The sequence below is a fragment of the Lytechinus pictus genome, chromosome 3, assembly GCF_037042905.1.
Source record: "Lytechinus pictus isolate F3 Inbred chromosome 3, Lp3.0, whole genome shotgun sequence".
NCBI classification, from domain to species: domain Eukaryota; kingdom Metazoa; phylum Echinodermata; class Echinoidea; order Temnopleuroida; family Toxopneustidae; genus Lytechinus; species Lytechinus pictus.
The window spans coordinates 28,148,761-28,168,296 of NC_087247.1; the positions used below are offsets into that span (position 1 = coordinate 28,148,761).

Below are 19,536 nucleotides of genomic sequence, written 5' to 3' on the forward strand. Positions count from 1 at the left end.
TTAGTAACAACATTTAAACTTTGGCACACATGGTTCATTAAAGTTATTTGATGAGAAATGGTAAATATCAGTGCACATAAGCTAAAGTGCATTTCATATGAAAATTCACATTTTTAATGCAATTAAACCAAATTTGAATTTGTGCTAAAATTTGACATTGTCTTTTATCTCCTAGCTTTCCCAACACAACAAGGAATTACAAGCCATGTTGAAGCCAGCTAATCCTGCAGACTTCAGTGAGAAGGCATTAGAATACTATGCAGGCCATACAGCTCAAATTGAGGTATGCTATCATGTACATTATCTCTTCTTTATTTGGCCTTTGAATTAGTAATAACTACTGAGTGTAAATTGTACTGAATGGCACTGACTGGCAGATTTTGAGCTTTCACATTTCTCTTGAATATTGTATGAAAAAATATAAATAACTTGCTCTGAAATCTACTTTACTTGAAAAGAAATACAGCGTTTTGGTATTAATGTATATAATTCATAAGCTCACCCATTGTGTGTATGGTATTCGATAGATTAAAAGAAAATCCATACTCATCGTCATCATCATCAACATCATTGTCTTCATTGTCATCACCAACTTCAACATCAACAACAACATTATTGTCTTCATCACCTCCACCATCTCATCTCAATTTTTTTTGTCCCAATTTGGGCGTTGGATGTGTTATCTCTATAAATGTAGTTCTGTCTATTGATCCACATGAATCATTATTCAAGGAAATTAGATTTTATAATCGTATATATGATTATAAAATAGAATCCAATGATTTTTCTGAATAATGGATGTCCAAACACATGTCTTATCTATCCTTGTATGTCTTTTGATGTAGATTGTACGTCAGAACCGCACTATGGAGCGGATTGTGTTCCCGGTGCCTCCGGTGTGTGAGTACTTAACAAACGAGACCAAGACCAAGGTCTTTGTGACTGCGGAGAGGGACGAACAGGGTAGCAAGGTGGCAGACTTCTTTGATCGAACGGATGACATGTTCATGGAGATGCAGTGGCAAAAGAAACTCAGAGGTTAGTATGTAAATAATGCACTTAATTGAGGGCATTAGTGGGAACTATAGCCCAAGGTACCTTTTGAACAGTTGTAATATGCACAAGGTACATGTATAGCCAAAGATACTACAAGGGGAAGATCGGACATATTATACTCATGGGGAAGGGCGCCCACTGGTGTTGAGTAAGTAAACCTTGGCACATCAGCATGTGACTGTGTATAAAACCATGGATCCTCCATAATGAAACATATGGGGAAAATGAGAGAGGGCTCAAGTTGGGGCATGGGAATAATTCCACCTCTTATTACCCAGAAACCTCTGAAATGTATTCATCTTTGATTTAAGAAAAAAAATTTAATAAAAAAAATTCTAAAATATAAAAATCATCTATTCCTTCACCCCTTCACCATTTCTCTCCTATGTTTTGTACACAACCATCTCGTGATACGCAAAGGTAAAAAAAAGGTTGTAGCGTACTCAACGCTGTAGGGTGCTCTTCCCAAGCATTTCATTACGCGCTCTATGTACTGTCCAATCTTCCCCTTGTAGTATCTTTGGTATAGCCTAGGGCAGTTCGACTGTTTCAAAGGTAACATAAGTATGTGATTATTCTAATGCTCAAGCAAAATTATGTGCATTTTTATGATTTATAAGATATTGATGTGGATCCTTGTGATTGATATATACCATCCTCATCTCACAAACATGACCAGTCAATAGCACTATTCATTAGTACCAGTCATTAGCAAATTTTCCAGGCAGGTAGCTCAAATAAATGACTGGTCATGTGATATATTTCAGCCAATCATTTGATTAGGATCCATATCACCATACCTTGCCCCTGTACAAATATAGAATTCAGAAGTCAATGAAGGGTAGGGAGATAGTTACTCATTGGACTCATAATCGCAAGGTTGTGAGCTCGAATCCCAACTCTGCCATTGTCTCCACTTTAATAAAAAGACCCGAGAGTGATTTCTGTCGTCTATAACGTCAGCCACTATGACTGATTAACCTAGACGTAAAACGTTTCCTATGTAATTGGTTATATACCAGCTTGGCGTTTACCAGCAAAATGCTGTCCTGTCGAGTTCCTACGGGAGTTACCATAAACAGAACAGTATATTGCATCATTGACACAGTGGTGGGATCTTTTTATATCTTTGCCCACCATTGGTTGTTGCCAAAGAACAATGTAGAACAATTTTTCAAAAGCATGTAATGTTGCATTTTCAGAAAATTAAGCATTTTTCTGCATGCTGGTAAAATTGTTTGCTGTTAAGCTAAATATTGATACTGCATTGAACAGCACTTTCTTCATGGTTCACAACCTCTTGGATTTGGAAAAGATACTTTTCATTGAAAGTAACCATGAAAAATTTGTAAACGCAGCACGCGTTTCCTTTGTCAAGGCATTTATCTATATTTGGCACTCTCCACCCATGTGTAGTAAGTTGGCACCCTGTGGGAAGAAAATTCTAAAATCTTTGATTGCCTGAGTGAACGATCATAGTAGCCATGCTAAAGCTTGAGTAATTGTATGCAGATATTAGGAAAATTGTATTTATCCGATGCTATCCAATAGCCATTTGATATAGCCCCTTTGACTTTCAGTAGTGAGCGCTGAGCTCGCACTTATCAATGTTTTGGCCACTAGATATAATTAAAGCCCTATATGAATATTGCTTTTATTAATATTTTTATTTTTTTAATTCTATTTTATGATCTTTTTTTCATTTGCCTGACAGCTAAACCATTCTTATCCTTGGCAAGTAACAACATGACGAGATGGAGCTACATGTGTTTCACTCTGCATATTGTAATGAACATCATTGTAGCTTTCTTCTATCCATTCAAAGACGGTACATTAGGTAAGTAAATCAATATTTTAAACTCTATAAAGACTTCATTGTTTGCCATCTGTAGTATTGCTCCATCCTCCATGATTATAAACCTCTCACAAAAAGTTGTGCAACTCATGTTTACAGATGATATCTTTTTTTTTATTGAACTATGAAAAATCAAATTGGTATCATTGGAAAGCTTCATTTATTATTCCTCTGTACAATAAGGTGCCATCCGCCATGATTTTTGGCTTGATCAGCCTCCCCCTTTCCCCACACTCTCAAAACCATTCTGTGGACCCTGCGTGATACTCTGGTCCTGTGTGGTGCATCAAATATCGTAATGAGGAGTTTCATTTTTCTCCCTTCCTCCAGATTTTGACCCCCGTCTGTCTAGACTGGTGTGGACGGTGATGTTCCTGTCTCTAGCTACCATTCTAGCCCTACCTAAGCCATCGGGGATCAGGACGTTTGTTATAGCATCGGTGCTACAGATGATCCTTCTTGTAGGGGTCATACCTACTCTCAGGTTCCTGGGCATTCTTAATGTACGTTAAACCTCAAATATGGATTAATGAAAGAAGTGATGGATTTAATGAAAGGATTGATGATGGAATGATCGATTGAGTGATTAAATGGACAGACGGACAAGCGATTGATTGAATGGATAGATGGATCGATCAATCAAACAATCGGTCAATGGGTGAATGGATAAATGGATGGGATGGATGGATGGATAGAAAGAGGAATTAATGAACGGATGAAAAAATGAATTTACTGACTGACTATTGACTGACTAATTGAATGAATGACTGAAAATGAATGAATGAATGAATTCATTAATTAATGAATGAATTAATTAATGAATTATACAATGAATGAATGGAACGCAATATAAAATCAACTAGAATTTTAATTCGTCATGAGGACGAATTAGGTGATCTGTCTCTGATTGTCATGATCACGAATATAATCACCATGTTTATTGAAATCAATATGATCATCATGATGAAAACTGAACTTTTATTATGAAAAGAACATGTTGAATACTCTTGAAAAGAGGGAAATTGAGAAGTTATGTGAAATAGGTGTAGGCGATACACATGGTACATGTTATAGGCCTATTAAAAGGGATTTTAATCTCTTTTATTGTGCAATATTTTAACTTGGCAAAAAGAAGCTGCTGAAAACTGCTTATCTAATAAAAGAGAGCCAATGGAGTAAATTAGAAAGTCAAAAGGGGGCCTAAGCTTTCGATCCTAGCAGAATCTTCGTCGGAGGCAAAATGTCATTTTGCCTCCGACGAAGATTCTGCTAGGATCGAAAGCTTAGGCCCCCTTTTGACTTTCTAATATTTTAACTTATATACCTTGCAATGGTCATAAAGGACCATTTGCGAAAAGATGAAAAGAAACAAAAAAGAAAAAAAAATTATCACGTTCACCCTTGGGCTCAAACCGTGGACCCTTGAAACGCAAGTCTGATGCCTTACCAATTGAGCTACACTATTTCCCATAGACTTTACACATAAGCAAATTAAGAGGATCTCAAATCCAATTTTGCAAGAGAAATACGGGCATGATCTCGGCATCTGATCGGAAAATACAGACCACACTTGCAATAGCTTAGAATCTCAGCTACAACATACTCCAAGCTCAGAGAAAACCGACAAAAAGAAATGGAGATATGGATTGCAAAATACAGGAAAGTAAAATCCAGTTTTGAGAAAAAGTCATTTGCCATAGAGATTGCACACAAAATGAGTGAAAATGACATGCCTTTATAACTTGCCATTTTTCAGGATGATCCGTTCCTTTAAATGTGAATATAGCTATCACATTAGATAGAGTATGTCCTCAGCTACAACATATAAAAAACTGAGCGAAAATTGACCAATATTTACGGAGTTAGAGTCAAATTTGCATAACTATGATGACGTCATAAGAAGCAAAATGGAAATTTTGAGTTCCGACGCCATTATGATGACGTCATGATGAAATTTAGGGTCAAATGTGGCATGAAATCATATCTCCCATCCATACTCTATTCGAATATGAAAACAAAATTGGGGGTCAACGGACTTCCTGAAGAGCTATAATGAATTTTGTATAGGCATGTTTTTGCACATATATTGTCTATGGTTAGCGCGCGCACGTGCTGTAAACTTTGATGGGGGCTGATTCCGTTATTACTGGGCGTAGAAGGTTGATCAAGGTATCAAATTGCTCAGAATTATATTATCAATGCATTGATATGAAAAAAATGGTGATTCTGTGTTGTATAGTGTCGTTACGTGCGAGAACGCGCGCGTAACCGTGCGTGCGCGCAAATTTTTGAAATGCTTAAAATGGCCTGAATCATACTCTACTTTGGTCACAAAGTGATTTTGAGCATTTTAAAATTTTGACGTGCGCGTACGCGCATGTCGTGACCTCTAAATGACCTTTGTTGACCCTTTACCTCAAGTTGATGTGACGTAAATATGGTAGATTTCTGATAATTGATAATGAAGATATGATTGATAATGTGATTTTACAAAATGGCGTCTAGATGACGTCTGATGACTTTTTGACCTTGAAATTTTTTCATACAGATGACATGATAAGTCCTCATAACTGATGATATTTTAAAGAAAATTGATGATGTAGATTTGGAGATTTTATGGTAACAAGAAAAGGGCGGAAAAATAAAAAGAAATAATGAATAAATAAAGAAAGAAATAAATAAAAAAGAAAATTCGTACAAAATTAATAGTTGATCTGTCGATTGACAGATCACCTACAATGTAATTAGACAATTCATGAATTTTTAAAATCAATTAATCAAATTAGCAAGGAATGGAAATAAATGGATAAATGATTGAATGAGATCATGAGTTCATCAATCAATCAATAATTTGACTGATAAATCAATTCAAAAATTTGTTACAGTGTTTTAGTAGAGCATTCTGAGTTTTAGAGTTAAGAATCATAGTTTACATAGGTTGAAAAGGTAGCCATACTCTGAATGTTTTAAATAATGATAAGTTATGACTGATACTAGTAGTTGATTTCAAACATGAATCTTGATTTGCATCTGCGCTGTCCTTTTTTTTTCCAGATCACAACCAAAATAGTATTTATAATGAGTTTCTTTGGCAACCGAGGCCTGATGAACAAGCGGTTTCGCAGTGTAATCACAAATCCTGAGGTGCTCTATCACTTTCTCTATGTTGGTATGTGTGCGTTGGGTATAGCAGTCAACCCTCTCTTCTACAGCGTGTTGGTAAGTATGTGGGACTATATAATGATTTCTTTATCCACTTTTCATATCGTGCCACTAAGACCATCGAATGCAGTGTTAATTTTGAAAGGAAAATGTCACTTAGGAAAATGGTTTCAAATAATTCAAAAGTTATAAAGGCAAGTCCAATCCCAAAAAAATTGATTTTGATATAAACGTGTAGAACTTTCTTTTATATAATTCAGAAAGTTAGGGCCAAATTTTGAGACATTCATTTTTTGTATGTTCAATTTGATCAATTGTAGATGTTAGATGTAATAATGATATGTCAATTCTGCACATTGCAATATATAAGCAGCCTCAATACTCCTACCTATGTTCAATTGAATCAATTGTAGATGTTAGATGTAGTATATCAAGAAGAGACGCTTCATAACGTCATCAACTCTGTGACACGTAATTGGAGGTCAATTGCCTATACCACGCTACTGGCCCTCATCTTAGTCTATCTCTTCTCGATCGTGGGGTATCTCAACTTCCGGGACGACTTTGTGATTGGCGTTACCCCACCGCAGCACAACGCCAGTGAGTTTATGATCCCATCTCATTGTTCTTACATATCCTGTTAATCTTATGATATTATTTGTTGTCAGAGTTAAAGGGCCGTCACGCCTTCATGTTTTAGTCTGTCTATGCCGATGTGCTGTAGGTGTGGCCAGCCATTTTCTCCTTAATCAGCCATTTCTTTATATTATCTGCGGTGATAAAGTAGTGGCAATTAACCTTGGTTTTACTGGCTCCTCGTGAAGCCATTGTTTCATCTATTTTTATTTTTTTTTTGCATTTTATTATTGATATCCAGGATAGCAACACAAATTATCAAGAATTTCTGTTCATTTCACGAAGAAATCTTTATTTTATTTTTTGTTAACAAAGGCAAATTATTTTTAAGAAATTAAATTAAGAAAATGATTTGCCATAGACTAAGTATGTTAGCATATGCTGGCTGAAATGTTTGGGTGTTACTGCTCCATTAGTTTTAGATTACTTTCATATTGAAACTACAATCAATGAATATAATCACATTTATATTTCCCTTTTAATTTGCAAAAGGTAATTATTTCTGCACCAACATAGACTTATTATCATAATTTATCTCTATTCTATGAAATTCAGTAATAATATTATGCTGTATAGTTCTTCCTGTAGTATTTTTTTTTTAATATCCCCTCTCAACTTTTATGTTGATGATTATTTGTCAAATGTTAATATGTCTTTGAAATGTTTGAGGGTTAAATATGTGTATCTTCTCCCGTTTCATGCTTCATTTATATTATACATGTTTAATTTATCTCATCTCTCTTAGTGTGTTGAGAAGTATATAACTTCAGGTCATTCTGTATATATCATCTCCTTCTAAGTATATATGATATTTAATGTAATGTTTTCTGTTGAAGTATATTTTATATTTACATCTTAGGCACTTTTCTATATAATGTGCTACATTCTATTGTTATATGCACTCATCATCCATGTACCTTGTTCACAAAGCCCAAAGTTCTAGCTTCAATCTGAGCCCTGATACATAAAGCATAGCGATTGATCATTGGGATGATTTTGTGATTGATTTGATTTGATTTGATTTATTGTTTTCTTCTGCATCCATTCGTATAATATATTTTTCATAACATAATAAACATAATATGCTAGCATTTTTGGCATGAATCATAAATAAAGAGTATTAAAAAGATAATTCCAGACAAAAATGATGAACTATATGATTTTCACAATTTGCAGGAGAAGGATTGTCATCATAAGCAGATTGCTTGAAAAAAATGACAATACGCAATCATACGCAATCATAGAAATCAGCCCCTCAGTCAATCGCTAGGTTTTATGTTACAAAGCCCAGGACCCTGTCATACAAAGATTTGCAATAAATTCAAATCAAACTCAAATTGTGATTGATCTAAAAGTCCTATCTCATAACTTAATAAATTTACATCTGTTGCACTTTAAATTTGATTTGAATGTATCGTAACTGTTTGTGACCAGGCCCTGGACTCCCAGGCTTGTCTTCTCTCAATTCTCTGACCACACATTTATAAACAGATGATTTTCTATTCTCAACGCCTTCCCACATTATTCTTGTGCTTCTCCCATTCCCCACCCCACCCCAGCCTCCCGTGTTATCTCACCGTCTGTCCCCACATCCCCACCCTCCATGCAAGACCCCGGCCCCGTCTGTATTGCAGGAGGTGGGATTAACTGCAGCGGCCAGAGTGAGAAACCTAACATCTACATTAAGCCAGAAGGTGAGATCCCGGACCCCCATCTTACAAAGAATCACGATTGATCCAATCAACCACAACTATGGAAATCCAATGTCAACATATGAAAATGCATGTTTCTTCAAAATATTTTCTAGGTCTGATGTATAATCATACATTCATTGCTTTCTTGAAAATTCAGTGTACTTCTCTTTGTTTACAAACGACATCGTGCAAATTTCCTGGAGAAAAAATCATGACATTGTTGGATTTTCTTATAGTTTAAGATGATGGGATCAATTGTTACTCTTTGTAAGATGGGGCCCTGAGCTTCATTCTAACTCTTCTTCATAGAGTACCCAGTATTCCTGTAGGGAAAAAGGATGAAAAAAAAGTAATTTACAGATTAAGAATTTTGAAAGAATACAGAATTAACTGGATATCACCGAAAAAATGCAATTTTCTTGGACAACAAAATTTACTTGCAAGTAATCCACTGAAAGCCATGAAAATCAAAGCAAATTTTTTAAAAATCTTGCAATCAAACCTGTCTACCATGTTTAGCATGTGTTTTTCAAGCTTCATCTCTATAGATGGATTCCAAGATATTTCAAGATTTTCACTATTTAGCTTGATTAACTTGATCTTATATATTGTTCTTGTTACAAAAGAACACAGAGTGTGATGTTTAAAACACCAAAGAACAGATCATGGGATTGAAATTTCAGAAAAAAGGGAAAACTGGGATCTCTTCTTTCTTGTAAATATCACGATTATATACTCCTGGTTTTTGTAAATCATTTCAAAAGCACTAACCGATTTCCCTTTTTTTTTCACTCACTAGTGAGATGTATTTATTTTCATCCTTGTCAGTCTACATGTACATGTTATCCTGCCGTGACTTTTTAAAACTGTACATCATGACTTACTCTCTGGTATTGCAAAATTATGTGCATTCTCTGATTAATTTTCACCCTTCACAGTATTGTTAACTTTGAATATCTGTATATATGAGTGTATTTTGGTGGTTTGAATCTGCCAAATGTTCTGCTGTTTCATTTTAGTATTGATTATGTGTAAGTTTCATTTTATTAAGACTGAATGCTGTCTTTATGAAAACTGGGGATCAGTTCTTAAAAAAAAAGTTTTACTGCCTATATAAAGAAAAGGAAATGGAAAATCTATATTTGATTTCATAAATGAAATCTGAAATAAAAAGACTCCAAATATTATTTTTGCCCAATTGATCATGGTCCTGGCAGCCACTTTGCAGCCCCATTTGTAAATAGCTCTATCCCTTGAATTGCTAAACACTAAAGAGGGTAGCAGCAACTCCCATCTTTTAACGTCTTTTTGCTGATGTGGCCGGGGCTTGAACTCCCGACCTCCCAGTTGTGAGATGGATGCTCTACCAACCGAACCAACACACTGGTTATATTTTAAAGTTAGGATTGGTGTAACCAATTGAACACAATTTGATATCAGTGTTCTTCACATTCCTCATAGGCCCATATGAAGCATTGCAAGTTAATTGCAAATCTCTTAGGTGTCCCTGTATAAATCATATGTCTTGCGATTAATTGCAAATCTCTTAGGTGTCCCTGTCTCAATCATATGTCTTGCAATTAATTGCAAATCTCTTAGGTGTCCCTGTATAAATCATATGTCTTGCGATTAATTGCAAATCTCTTAGGTGTCCCTGTCTCAATCATATGTCTTGCGATTAATTGCAAATCTCTTAGGTGTCCCTGTATAAATCATATGTCTTGCGATTAATTGCAAATCTCTTAGGTGTCCCTGTCTCAATCATATGTCTTGCAATTAATTGCAAATGCTTCCAAGGGAGTGGAGAAAGTGCATACTTTGTTTGTGGGCATGCCAGGATATGATGACGGGGCAATGATATCTGTAAAGCACTTAGAGATGTCATTCCAAGAAAAGCGGAGTATTTATAAGAGTCATCTTCTTTTCTTCTTGATGAGCAGAAGAAGCTGAGAGTTCAGAGACGGCCATTGCTGTAGAGGATGAAGGAGAAGACGAGAGATTCTGCGATACTCTGATCATGTGCATTATAACAACCCTCAACCATGGGCTCCGGAGTGGAGGGGGAATCGGAGACGTTCTCAGAAGCCCTTCAAATGGGGTAAGTGAGATGATTGGATGTAAATGATGACGATGGCAATGATGATGATGATGATGATGATGGTGATGTTGATGATGCCATAGAGGATGATGGTGTCGATGAGAGGTTGTGTCATACTCTGGTTATGTGTGTCATAACAACCCTCAACCATGTGCTCCGGAGTGGCGGGGGAATTGGAGATGTTCTCAGGAGCCCTCCAAATGGGGTAAGTGAGATGATTGGATATGATGATGATGATGATGATAATGATGATGATGATGATTATGATCATGGTAATCATGATGATGGTGATCATGATGTTTATGATGATGATGATGAAAATTATGATGACGGTTATGATGATGAGGAGGAGGAAGATGGTGATAATGATGCTAATGGTGATGATGATGATGATGATGGTATGATGATGATTTATTATGATGAGGAGGATACCATTTCAGTTGACTGACTGTAATGATTATGCAATTAGATATACAATTCCTCAAACATTCAAATATGTTAGTCGTGCCTAATATATTCTTTTGAAAACAGGAGCGATGGTTTGGTCTGAGGGTGATGTACGATCTCCTCTTCTTCTTCCTCGTCATCATCATCGTCCTCAATCTCATCTTTGGTGTCATCATCGACACGTTTGCCGATCTTAGGAGTGAAAAACAGCAGAAGGATGAAATCCTGCGGAACACCTGCTTCATATGTGGTGAGTTGCGATTTGTTATTAATGAGAAATCCTCATCTTCAAGATTCTATATGAGCAATTCCAAACACTCTTGGTGTTAGTATTTATAATCATGAGGGACTACATGGAATGATGGAGAATTTAACATACAATGAATTCTGGCAGCAATTCCCAAAGGTTTTTTTTTACCGTTTTACACTAGTTCAATGAGGTTAAATGAGGATATTTCGTTACGGTACATATTTCATAATTCTAAATGTTGCTTCACATTTTTAACAAGATATTGTACTTGTTAATTTTTATGTGAAACTCAAGGAATAATAGGTGGATAAAGGTATTACTCATTATTTATTTATGTTATTGTTTGAAATGTAGTTATCATATACATGTCAAATTCCACAGATCTTTATATGTATGTATATTTTGTACGAATTAGAAAGTTAAAGTTTGGGTAAATCAGAAATCTGTCTTAATCATTACCACTGTATTACTTATAATTTATTCTTACTCCTGACCCTACCCCCCCCCCCCCTCTTTCTCTCTCTCTACTTTCCTTTGCGTAATTCATTACAATACTCTGGGGCCCTGCCTTTGAAAGGTCAATGGCCTTTGCTATCTGCCCATATTTTTTGTATTTTTTATATATTTCTGTTTTTTTAAATCATTGAACGTATTTTACAAGATTCTATGATAATGGTAAAAATAAATGGAATGAAATGGAATTGAATGAATGAATGAATGAATGAATAAATAAATAAATTAATTAATTAATTAATTGATTATTAATTAATTGAGTAATTAATTACTTTTTTGTTTTCATATCTTTGCCTTTTGTTTATCAGGACTGAACAGATCGTCCTTTGATAACAAATCAGTGACATTTGAAGAGCATATAAAGGAGGAGCATAATATGTGGCACTACGTGTACTTTATTGTGTTAGTCAAAGTCAAAAACTCAACAGAATTTACAGGACCAGAGAGTTATGTCTCGGACATGATTAAGGTATGTTATATTCTGATAAAAGCATAGAATTCATGATTTAAATTGTAGGGATGAAAAAAATAAGATAACAATAAGTATATTGATTTTGAAGGGTAAAAAGGATAATCATAAAAAATTGGCCCCTCTTTTAGGGCTAAAAATTATTAGTACTAAAAAAAATATTTGAAAGATTATGAAATATATATACAAATATCAGCGCCTTGAATCCTCAGACAAAAAGCGCTTTATAAATCCAGCAATTGTTATTATTATTAGCGAGGTACATAGTATAGGCCTATATACAATGTTTATCACTGATAAATATAGTGTTTAGAAAAGGAGGAAGAATTGTTACAAATATCCTAGATCTTGGCTGAGGGTCTAATGAAGCTGTTTGTAAAGCTGTAGGTGACTTGAAAATTCTCTTGTGTCATCTTTTGTTGGAATATCAACTTATGTCCAATATTTAAAGTGCTGAATTAAATGTTTATTGCTAAACTGTTTCATTGCAAATTGTATTCATTTGTTACCATTAGTAAATTTTGAAAATTTTTTGAAATTTTCCAAGAACTTTGGGATGGTAAAGATTATATGACCATCATTACAACCATTCATCCAAACTGAGCTGCACTTAACCAGTTTGTAACAGCTGCTGGGTTAAAGCCTAGGATATAATGCTACATTAATAAAGAACATTTAGAAGATGTCTATGAAGGAAGAATATTTGTTACCATTCAGAGCTATTATTTAGATAGGATTTTCTTATTCTTTGAAAATAGTTTGGCCGTACACTCCTATGGGAAATGAATTTCTTTCCCGTTTTTAGCAAAATAATCCCTATACTTCAATCAGAAATAATTGGGGTCTGCATTGCGAGATCACTTACTAAGTAAGTGCTAGGTGCTAGACAGACGAGTACATTTATTATCATAATCATTACTGATTTGTTCCGATACACTTAGTTATTTTTTATTTTTTTGTAGGAGAAAAACTTGGAGTGGTTCCCAAGGATGAGAGCGATGTCCTTAGCAGCTGATGAAGGGGAGAGTGAACAAAACGAACTGAGGAATCTACATAGTATGTTAGAGAGTACAACCAAACTGGTACAGACGCTCAGTTCTCAACTTGCTGAACTCAAAGACCAGGTAGGTTTTATATATTTATATTGCGAGATGTAGGGGGAGAGGCGGGGGGAGGGGGGGTGGAGGGAAGGGGAAGGAGGGGAAACCACATAGTATGTTAGAGAGTACAACTAAACTGATATAGACACTCGGCTCTCATCTTGCTGAACTCAAAGACAAGGTAGATTCTGGATGTGTTTGTGTTGCATGATGAAAGGGGAGGGGATGGTTTATAGGGGATAAGGTCATTTTTTGGAAGGGATTCAATTGGAATAAATTGAAGATTCCACACAATCTATTGCAATGCATCACAATGCCAAATGTTACCATTTTGCAGTATTGCAGTATGAAATAAATCTGTTAAACTTAAATATACTAGGATTTATGTTCATTGCATTAGAGATAACATTACCAATTTTAATCCCCAAAATAAGCATTTCCCATTTCACTGCATATTCAATTTCTGCTAACAATGTGGGCACCCTTTGATAACACAAATTATATTCCATGTATCACTGTAACCATATGCATAACAAAATTAAACTATTTTCTTTGAAAAATAAATTATCATGATGTTATGATTACTTCTCTTATTTTAATATTGGGAGTTGATATGTGCTGAATTTGTATTTTCAAACTTGCACACACCTCCTCTGTCATGTGCTCATGTTGTATTTTTTCAATGTATTTTTCTTCAATTCTGCAGATGACTGAGCAGAGGAAACAGAAGCAGAGAATCGGACTTCTCAGTACACCAGCATTACCATCCATGGGACCTCCATGAACTTTGACCTCCGACCTTTGACCCCACCTTAGAGTATCTTCGAACCCACCCAGTAACCTTTCACCTCTATTTGTTATAAATTCTCTCTTTTTTTGGTCACATATAATTTGATTAAAAATCTTGCTACATTGTAACATGTTTGAAGTTGACAAACCATTGTGCAAGTGATTTTGTATGGCTTGTACACGTAGTTACAGGTTATACATTGATCACAGCTTTAAATCTGTATTTCATGTTGCTTTCGCTAATTTGAATGTAGTAAACATGCCATTATACATTATACAAATAGCGAATAGGCATGAGTGCGATGGTGCGAGATTTCGCATGAGGTGAAAGAAAGATGCTCTATTCAACGAGGCGTTAGCCGAGTTGAATAGAGTGTTTCTTTCTTTCACCGAATGCGAAATCTCGCACCATTGCACGAATACGAATATTCGCTATTTGTGTTGTACAACGCCTCGGAGTTTAGCGAATTTATGAAAAAACAAAGAGTTTTTCCTGCAGTAATCTATGAAAAGGGAGCAAAAATATGAAAAGCGAAAAGCAAAATCCCACAAGCGAACACCTCGGGCATCATTGCGCATTTAGCCAGCAGGCTATACGCGTATTGCACCTGCATTTTTACTGAGCGCAATGAATTGAATCGTATTGTGACGTCACCTCCTGAAGCCGTGCAACGGTACATTTTGGATGGTACGTCTTTTGTGCAACGGTACGAATGTTTGACATTCAGCCTCCCATTTGCTCGCGTACAACAAGCTAAGTAGGCGTTGTACAATAGTTCATTATCCATGTTGGATATGTTTCTGTTTGTGATACACTTAATAGTATTCCCATTTATCTCACTAGCCTCTGTTGATATTATCATCTCTGAATTTGCCATGTGTTTAGTATATTAGATACCAAAACTTTAAAATATCTCAGGATCTTGTTACAAATAAATGGTAGCCAATCTATAAATCTTAATGAGTTCAATTTGTTTGATATTTTGTGTCATTGAGAAATAGATTGCCCTGCCATGTGGTGCTTGAATATTTATTTAGCTGCATTTTCTATTTGCATACAGACAGCCATTTTAGTTCGGATTGTTCCCCTTATTTTTGTGACAAAGTATTTACATAGATAGAATAAATCTCATTATATTCGCTTTATATGTTTGCAGAATGAATTTGTTTTGCCAATGTTAGATCTATTCTTTTATGCAGTACACTTTAACTTTTACAGATTTAATGCGTTCTGCAACATAATGTATATTTCCATTAAAATATGCTTATAGATTTGTTTATTTTATATTGTTTGAAAAAAAAGTGGTTTTCATGATGAACTTTTTTGCTTAATTCAGATGAACTTTATGGTATAACTCAGATTAAGGGTACAGATTATAATATTAAGAGCAAATATGATTTAAATGTCATAATGTTATGATCTGTGATTCTGTATAGAAAGCATGTTTATAAATAATTTCCCTTTCCTTTTTCCTCATTAATTTCACTTTTTGTGTCTGTTGTCAGGGAGTAGGTTTTGTACACTTTTTTTTTTGCTTTTCATGAAATGCTTTTGAAATTATAGTATAGATCAATTTATGTTTGTAATTTTAAACTATGAGAATTTTCACTCACACTATTGTTTAATCACATCTATGCACTTCATGATTAACTGGAAAGAAAAATCATATGTACATGTAGTACAAGGTTATATTCAGAATAGACTGAATAAATTTGTACTTGTGTATGTATATTTATCGCAGAAACCATTATAAATCATGATCTCAAGGAGAATATATCAATGTGACTGAATATAATGCAACTCTTTGAAATAAGCCCTTATGAATATTTTCCTAAAACCAAAAACCTATTAAGTAACATACCTTGTTATGAGAAAGTGCCAGGGTTTTTTTTAAGTAAAATAAGATAGATACAAATATATTAAATTATACATGTATTTTATATGATAGTAATCATGTTTCATAAAAAACAGATAAATATAGCAATTTTAATCATGTTGAGAAATATATTAATACTGATTCAGAAATGTATTTAAAAGCTGTTTGTGGTTATGTGTAGATATAATAGGAAACCTGTTTTGGCTTAATATGAAATAAACTCATATTTCTTTTCTATTCATTCATATTATCTTTATAGCCTTGGGAGAGTTACTCCAATTATGCAGAATGTAAAACAAATATTTATAAAATTTGCAATACTTAAATGGAAACATATTCTAAGGAAAGGAGATTGCAGATTGCAAAGTCAGGGTCGTCAAACATCTAACATCTGTTTTATTTTGTACAAAAAGTGTCTATTTCAATGTTATTTTTTGAAGATATATTTATATTGAAATATATCAGGTGAAAGTACTACTAAGAATTGCACCCCCCCCCCCTTAAATAAAGAAGATTAGCTGTAGCATGTTAAACTTGTCATTGATAAGGCCTTAAAAAAACCTTTGCCATAATACAGGATAAATTTTAGAGTTGAGTCCTCATTTTTGTTCTTTTGTATTGTTTTTTTTTCTTCATGTATTATATGAAAGGACTCCCAGATATATTTTCATATGGATATTGGTGGCTGTTCAGTCACTGTTAACAATATGGACAACATATCATTTGCCACATCATTTGCCAGTTTTTTAATCAACTTGTGAAATTAAATGTTTAAAAATGTATGAAAAATTAAAGTTGGTCAGCACATGATTGTATTTTGGGGGTCAAATTTGAATTACAGGACATGGAAGTCGGTAGGTAAGGTCCAGTCGAGTAACGACAACCAACATTTTCATACCTCACTAGCTTTATGTGTGTTTTTTTCCCCTCAAGCTAGGCTAATCAAGTTAACTGTTAGAGCACTGCTTACTATTACCATATTTAAGCATGACTACTCACTTCATACACCTGGATGGAGAATGGCAAATGTAAATAAATGCCTTGCCAAAGAATGTGAGTGCTGCAGTGAGATTTGACCCTTAAACCTTTTGGATCAAAGTCCAGAGCCACTGAGCCGCAACACCTTTGTAACTAAAACAAACATCTTAAAATGTTTTGATTTATTTTAATGCTGCCAAGGCAATACATTCTTAATCAAATGCTGATTGAATTTTTGTTTTCAAGGTATAATTGAACTCCTTTAATAATCTGTTGCAAATAAATTGTCCATTGAAAGTTCATCTTCATAGCCCTCATTTCCTGGAGTATATAGAATATTAGAATTTAAAAAATGAATTGTTTATATATATACTAAATGGAATTTTCTAAGATCCTTTTCAATAGGGAGCATTTTCCCCCTGCAAATTATTTCTTTGGTAAGATAATCTTATTTAAATGACAATTATGGCTTACAGTCCTAGCTATGCATTATTGTGTTTTTTTTTTTATATAGAAGAGGCATATGTGATTTTTTTAGACAATGTCATCTATGCAGGGTTATCACTTGGATTAATTTTCAGGCAGAATCATGAAATATAAAATGGTTAATTATGTTTGGCATCTTCACATCATAGAAAAATGTATGGCAATGTATGATAATATATGATGTCTTTTTGGTACAACATATAATAATAATTGATAGTAATAATAAATATTTAATAAGGTGCTGCATTGCATAGCTTTATATTTCTCAGAATATCAGCTGCTCATTTATTTTCATTTTCAATTGAATTTTCAATCAGTGTGAAAATACTTGCTTTATTTAATAATTACACATTGATTTTAATTTCATGTGTAGCCTACAAAATACTTGGTAGTCATTTTGTTGGATTTTGTTCTAATTTATTTTACAACAAGTAAATTTGTGTGTCAATCAAAGATAACCATTTTCCCTGTAGTGTATGGAGGCACGGGAACAACACACAAAAATTAATTAATGTCGTTATTGAACTATTTTTGTATGACACAAATTGACAGGGACAGCATGCTAGTATCATTTTTGTTTTCATTCTAATCATCATTGAATTTTTTAAGAATCCTTGGCCTAGATACATTGTTACCACTCATTATTTTTGTGCAAAAGTGCACATTGATACCATCAAACTCATTTCATTTGATTGAGACCTTGGTTCTTTTGTTTTTTTATTCCAATCTTGTTGATAGAAAGCATTGTTGGGAGTTAATCAGTGGTATGGAGTGATACGATGAAAACATGCTTTGTCGCTCTGAAAATCTGGGACACTCTTCATGACGCCATGATACATGATTCAGAATTTTCATAAAGTTAATGGCATCATCATTTATGATGCATAAGGGAATAAGTACATTAGCCATGTTCATATGTGAATAATAAATCAAAATTCAATACACAGATTATAGGAATCTGGAGATGTTTGGCATCAACTTAATGCCATGCTCAAATCTAGACATGCAAACATGATATTAAATTGCAATCTAATTGATTAATACACAATAGCGTGCATCCTTTTTTTTAGCATGACTTGACCAATGCGGGGATGCATTAAATACTTTTTAGATCGATTGCAACTGAAATTTAGGTGCGACTCTAAGTCACGCTTCATGTTTTGTGAAATACCCTCTGGTATCCCATGTATGAAGCTTGATAAGGGAATTATTGAATTTGTTGATGAAATGGGGGGGGGGGGATAAACACTATCTAAGGATTTTGCACCAAGTTATTTCCTTGGTAAATTGCCAATTTGTCCATTCACCACATGGTCTCCTTTCAATTAATTTACTGCCAGTCCGTCCAACATTTTGTCTAACAACCATTTGGTCCAATAAACATTTGGTCCAATCATCACTTCGTCTAATCCCCAGTTGATCTATGACGATTTCTTCTCATAACCAGTTGGTCTAATACTCATTTTATTTTCATTCATTTTGCCCAATTAACACTTAGTCTGATTAGACCAAATGGTATATAGACTAAATGGCTATTGGACCAACTGGTTATTAGATAAAATGGAGAGTGGATGAGATGGCAATTAGACTATGTGGATATTGGACGAACTGATGGTAGACAAGTTGGCAATTGGACGAATTGGCATTGGACTAAATGACAATAAACCATTTTCTCTACCTTGTCAAAGTCATAAGAGTCGTGCTTTCTTTATTTTATTAAAGAAGTTTTTATTTTATTAAAGAAGTTTTTTCAAAGTCCAAATTTATTTCTGTTTTTATGTGTAGAATAACCAGGATTGTTAACAGTTCCCCAGAAATGTGAAATATACACGTAGTTGGTGATAAAGATATTTTGTATGTAAATGAACCATATGGTATATATCTGTATCATTATGGATGTCACATTGCCCTCAATTTTGTAGATTTGATTTTTTTTTTTTTTCCTAAGATCAAACAGCTGCAACTATGCCAATTTATTTTGCTATTCAAACAGATGTAAAAGAAACACCAGGGGCCGGTAACACAAAGCTTACCAATCATCATAGAACAATTTTCAACGATTGATTGCATTAGCTACAATGTACAATTAATCATGAAAATCAGGCGCATGATTATACACTAACCTT

General features: G+C 34.3%; 1 protein-coding gene across 1 annotated transcript in view; it reads left to right on the top strand.

Moving 5' to 3' along the window:
* LOC129255730 (inositol 1,4,5-trisphosphate receptor-like) overlaps window positions 1-15,903 on the top strand; it is a 115,715-nt gene extending 99,812 nt beyond the window's left edge. The window contains exons 43-54 of the mRNA XM_064096758.1: window positions 176-283; window positions 846-1,038; window positions 2,771-2,893; window positions 3,242-3,414; window positions 5,966-6,130; window positions 6,487-6,673; window positions 8,269-8,403; window positions 10,344-10,501; window positions 11,033-11,198; window positions 12,020-12,180; window positions 13,143-13,304; window positions 13,987-15,903. Coding sequence (XP_063952828.1) covers window positions 176-283; window positions 846-1,038; window positions 2,771-2,893; window positions 3,242-3,414; window positions 5,966-6,130; window positions 6,487-6,673; window positions 8,269-8,403; window positions 10,344-10,501; window positions 11,033-11,198; window positions 12,020-12,180; window positions 13,143-13,304; window positions 13,987-14,064 — 1,809 coding nt within the window. The 3' untranslated portion in view covers window positions 14,065-15,903. The remainder of the gene's footprint in view (window positions 1-175; window positions 284-845; window positions 1,039-2,770; window positions 2,894-3,241; window positions 3,415-5,965; window positions 6,131-6,486; window positions 6,674-8,268; window positions 8,404-10,343; window positions 10,502-11,032; window positions 11,199-12,019; window positions 12,181-13,142; window positions 13,305-13,986) is intronic.
* The last annotated feature ends 3,633 nt before the right edge of the window (window positions 15,904-19,536 follow it).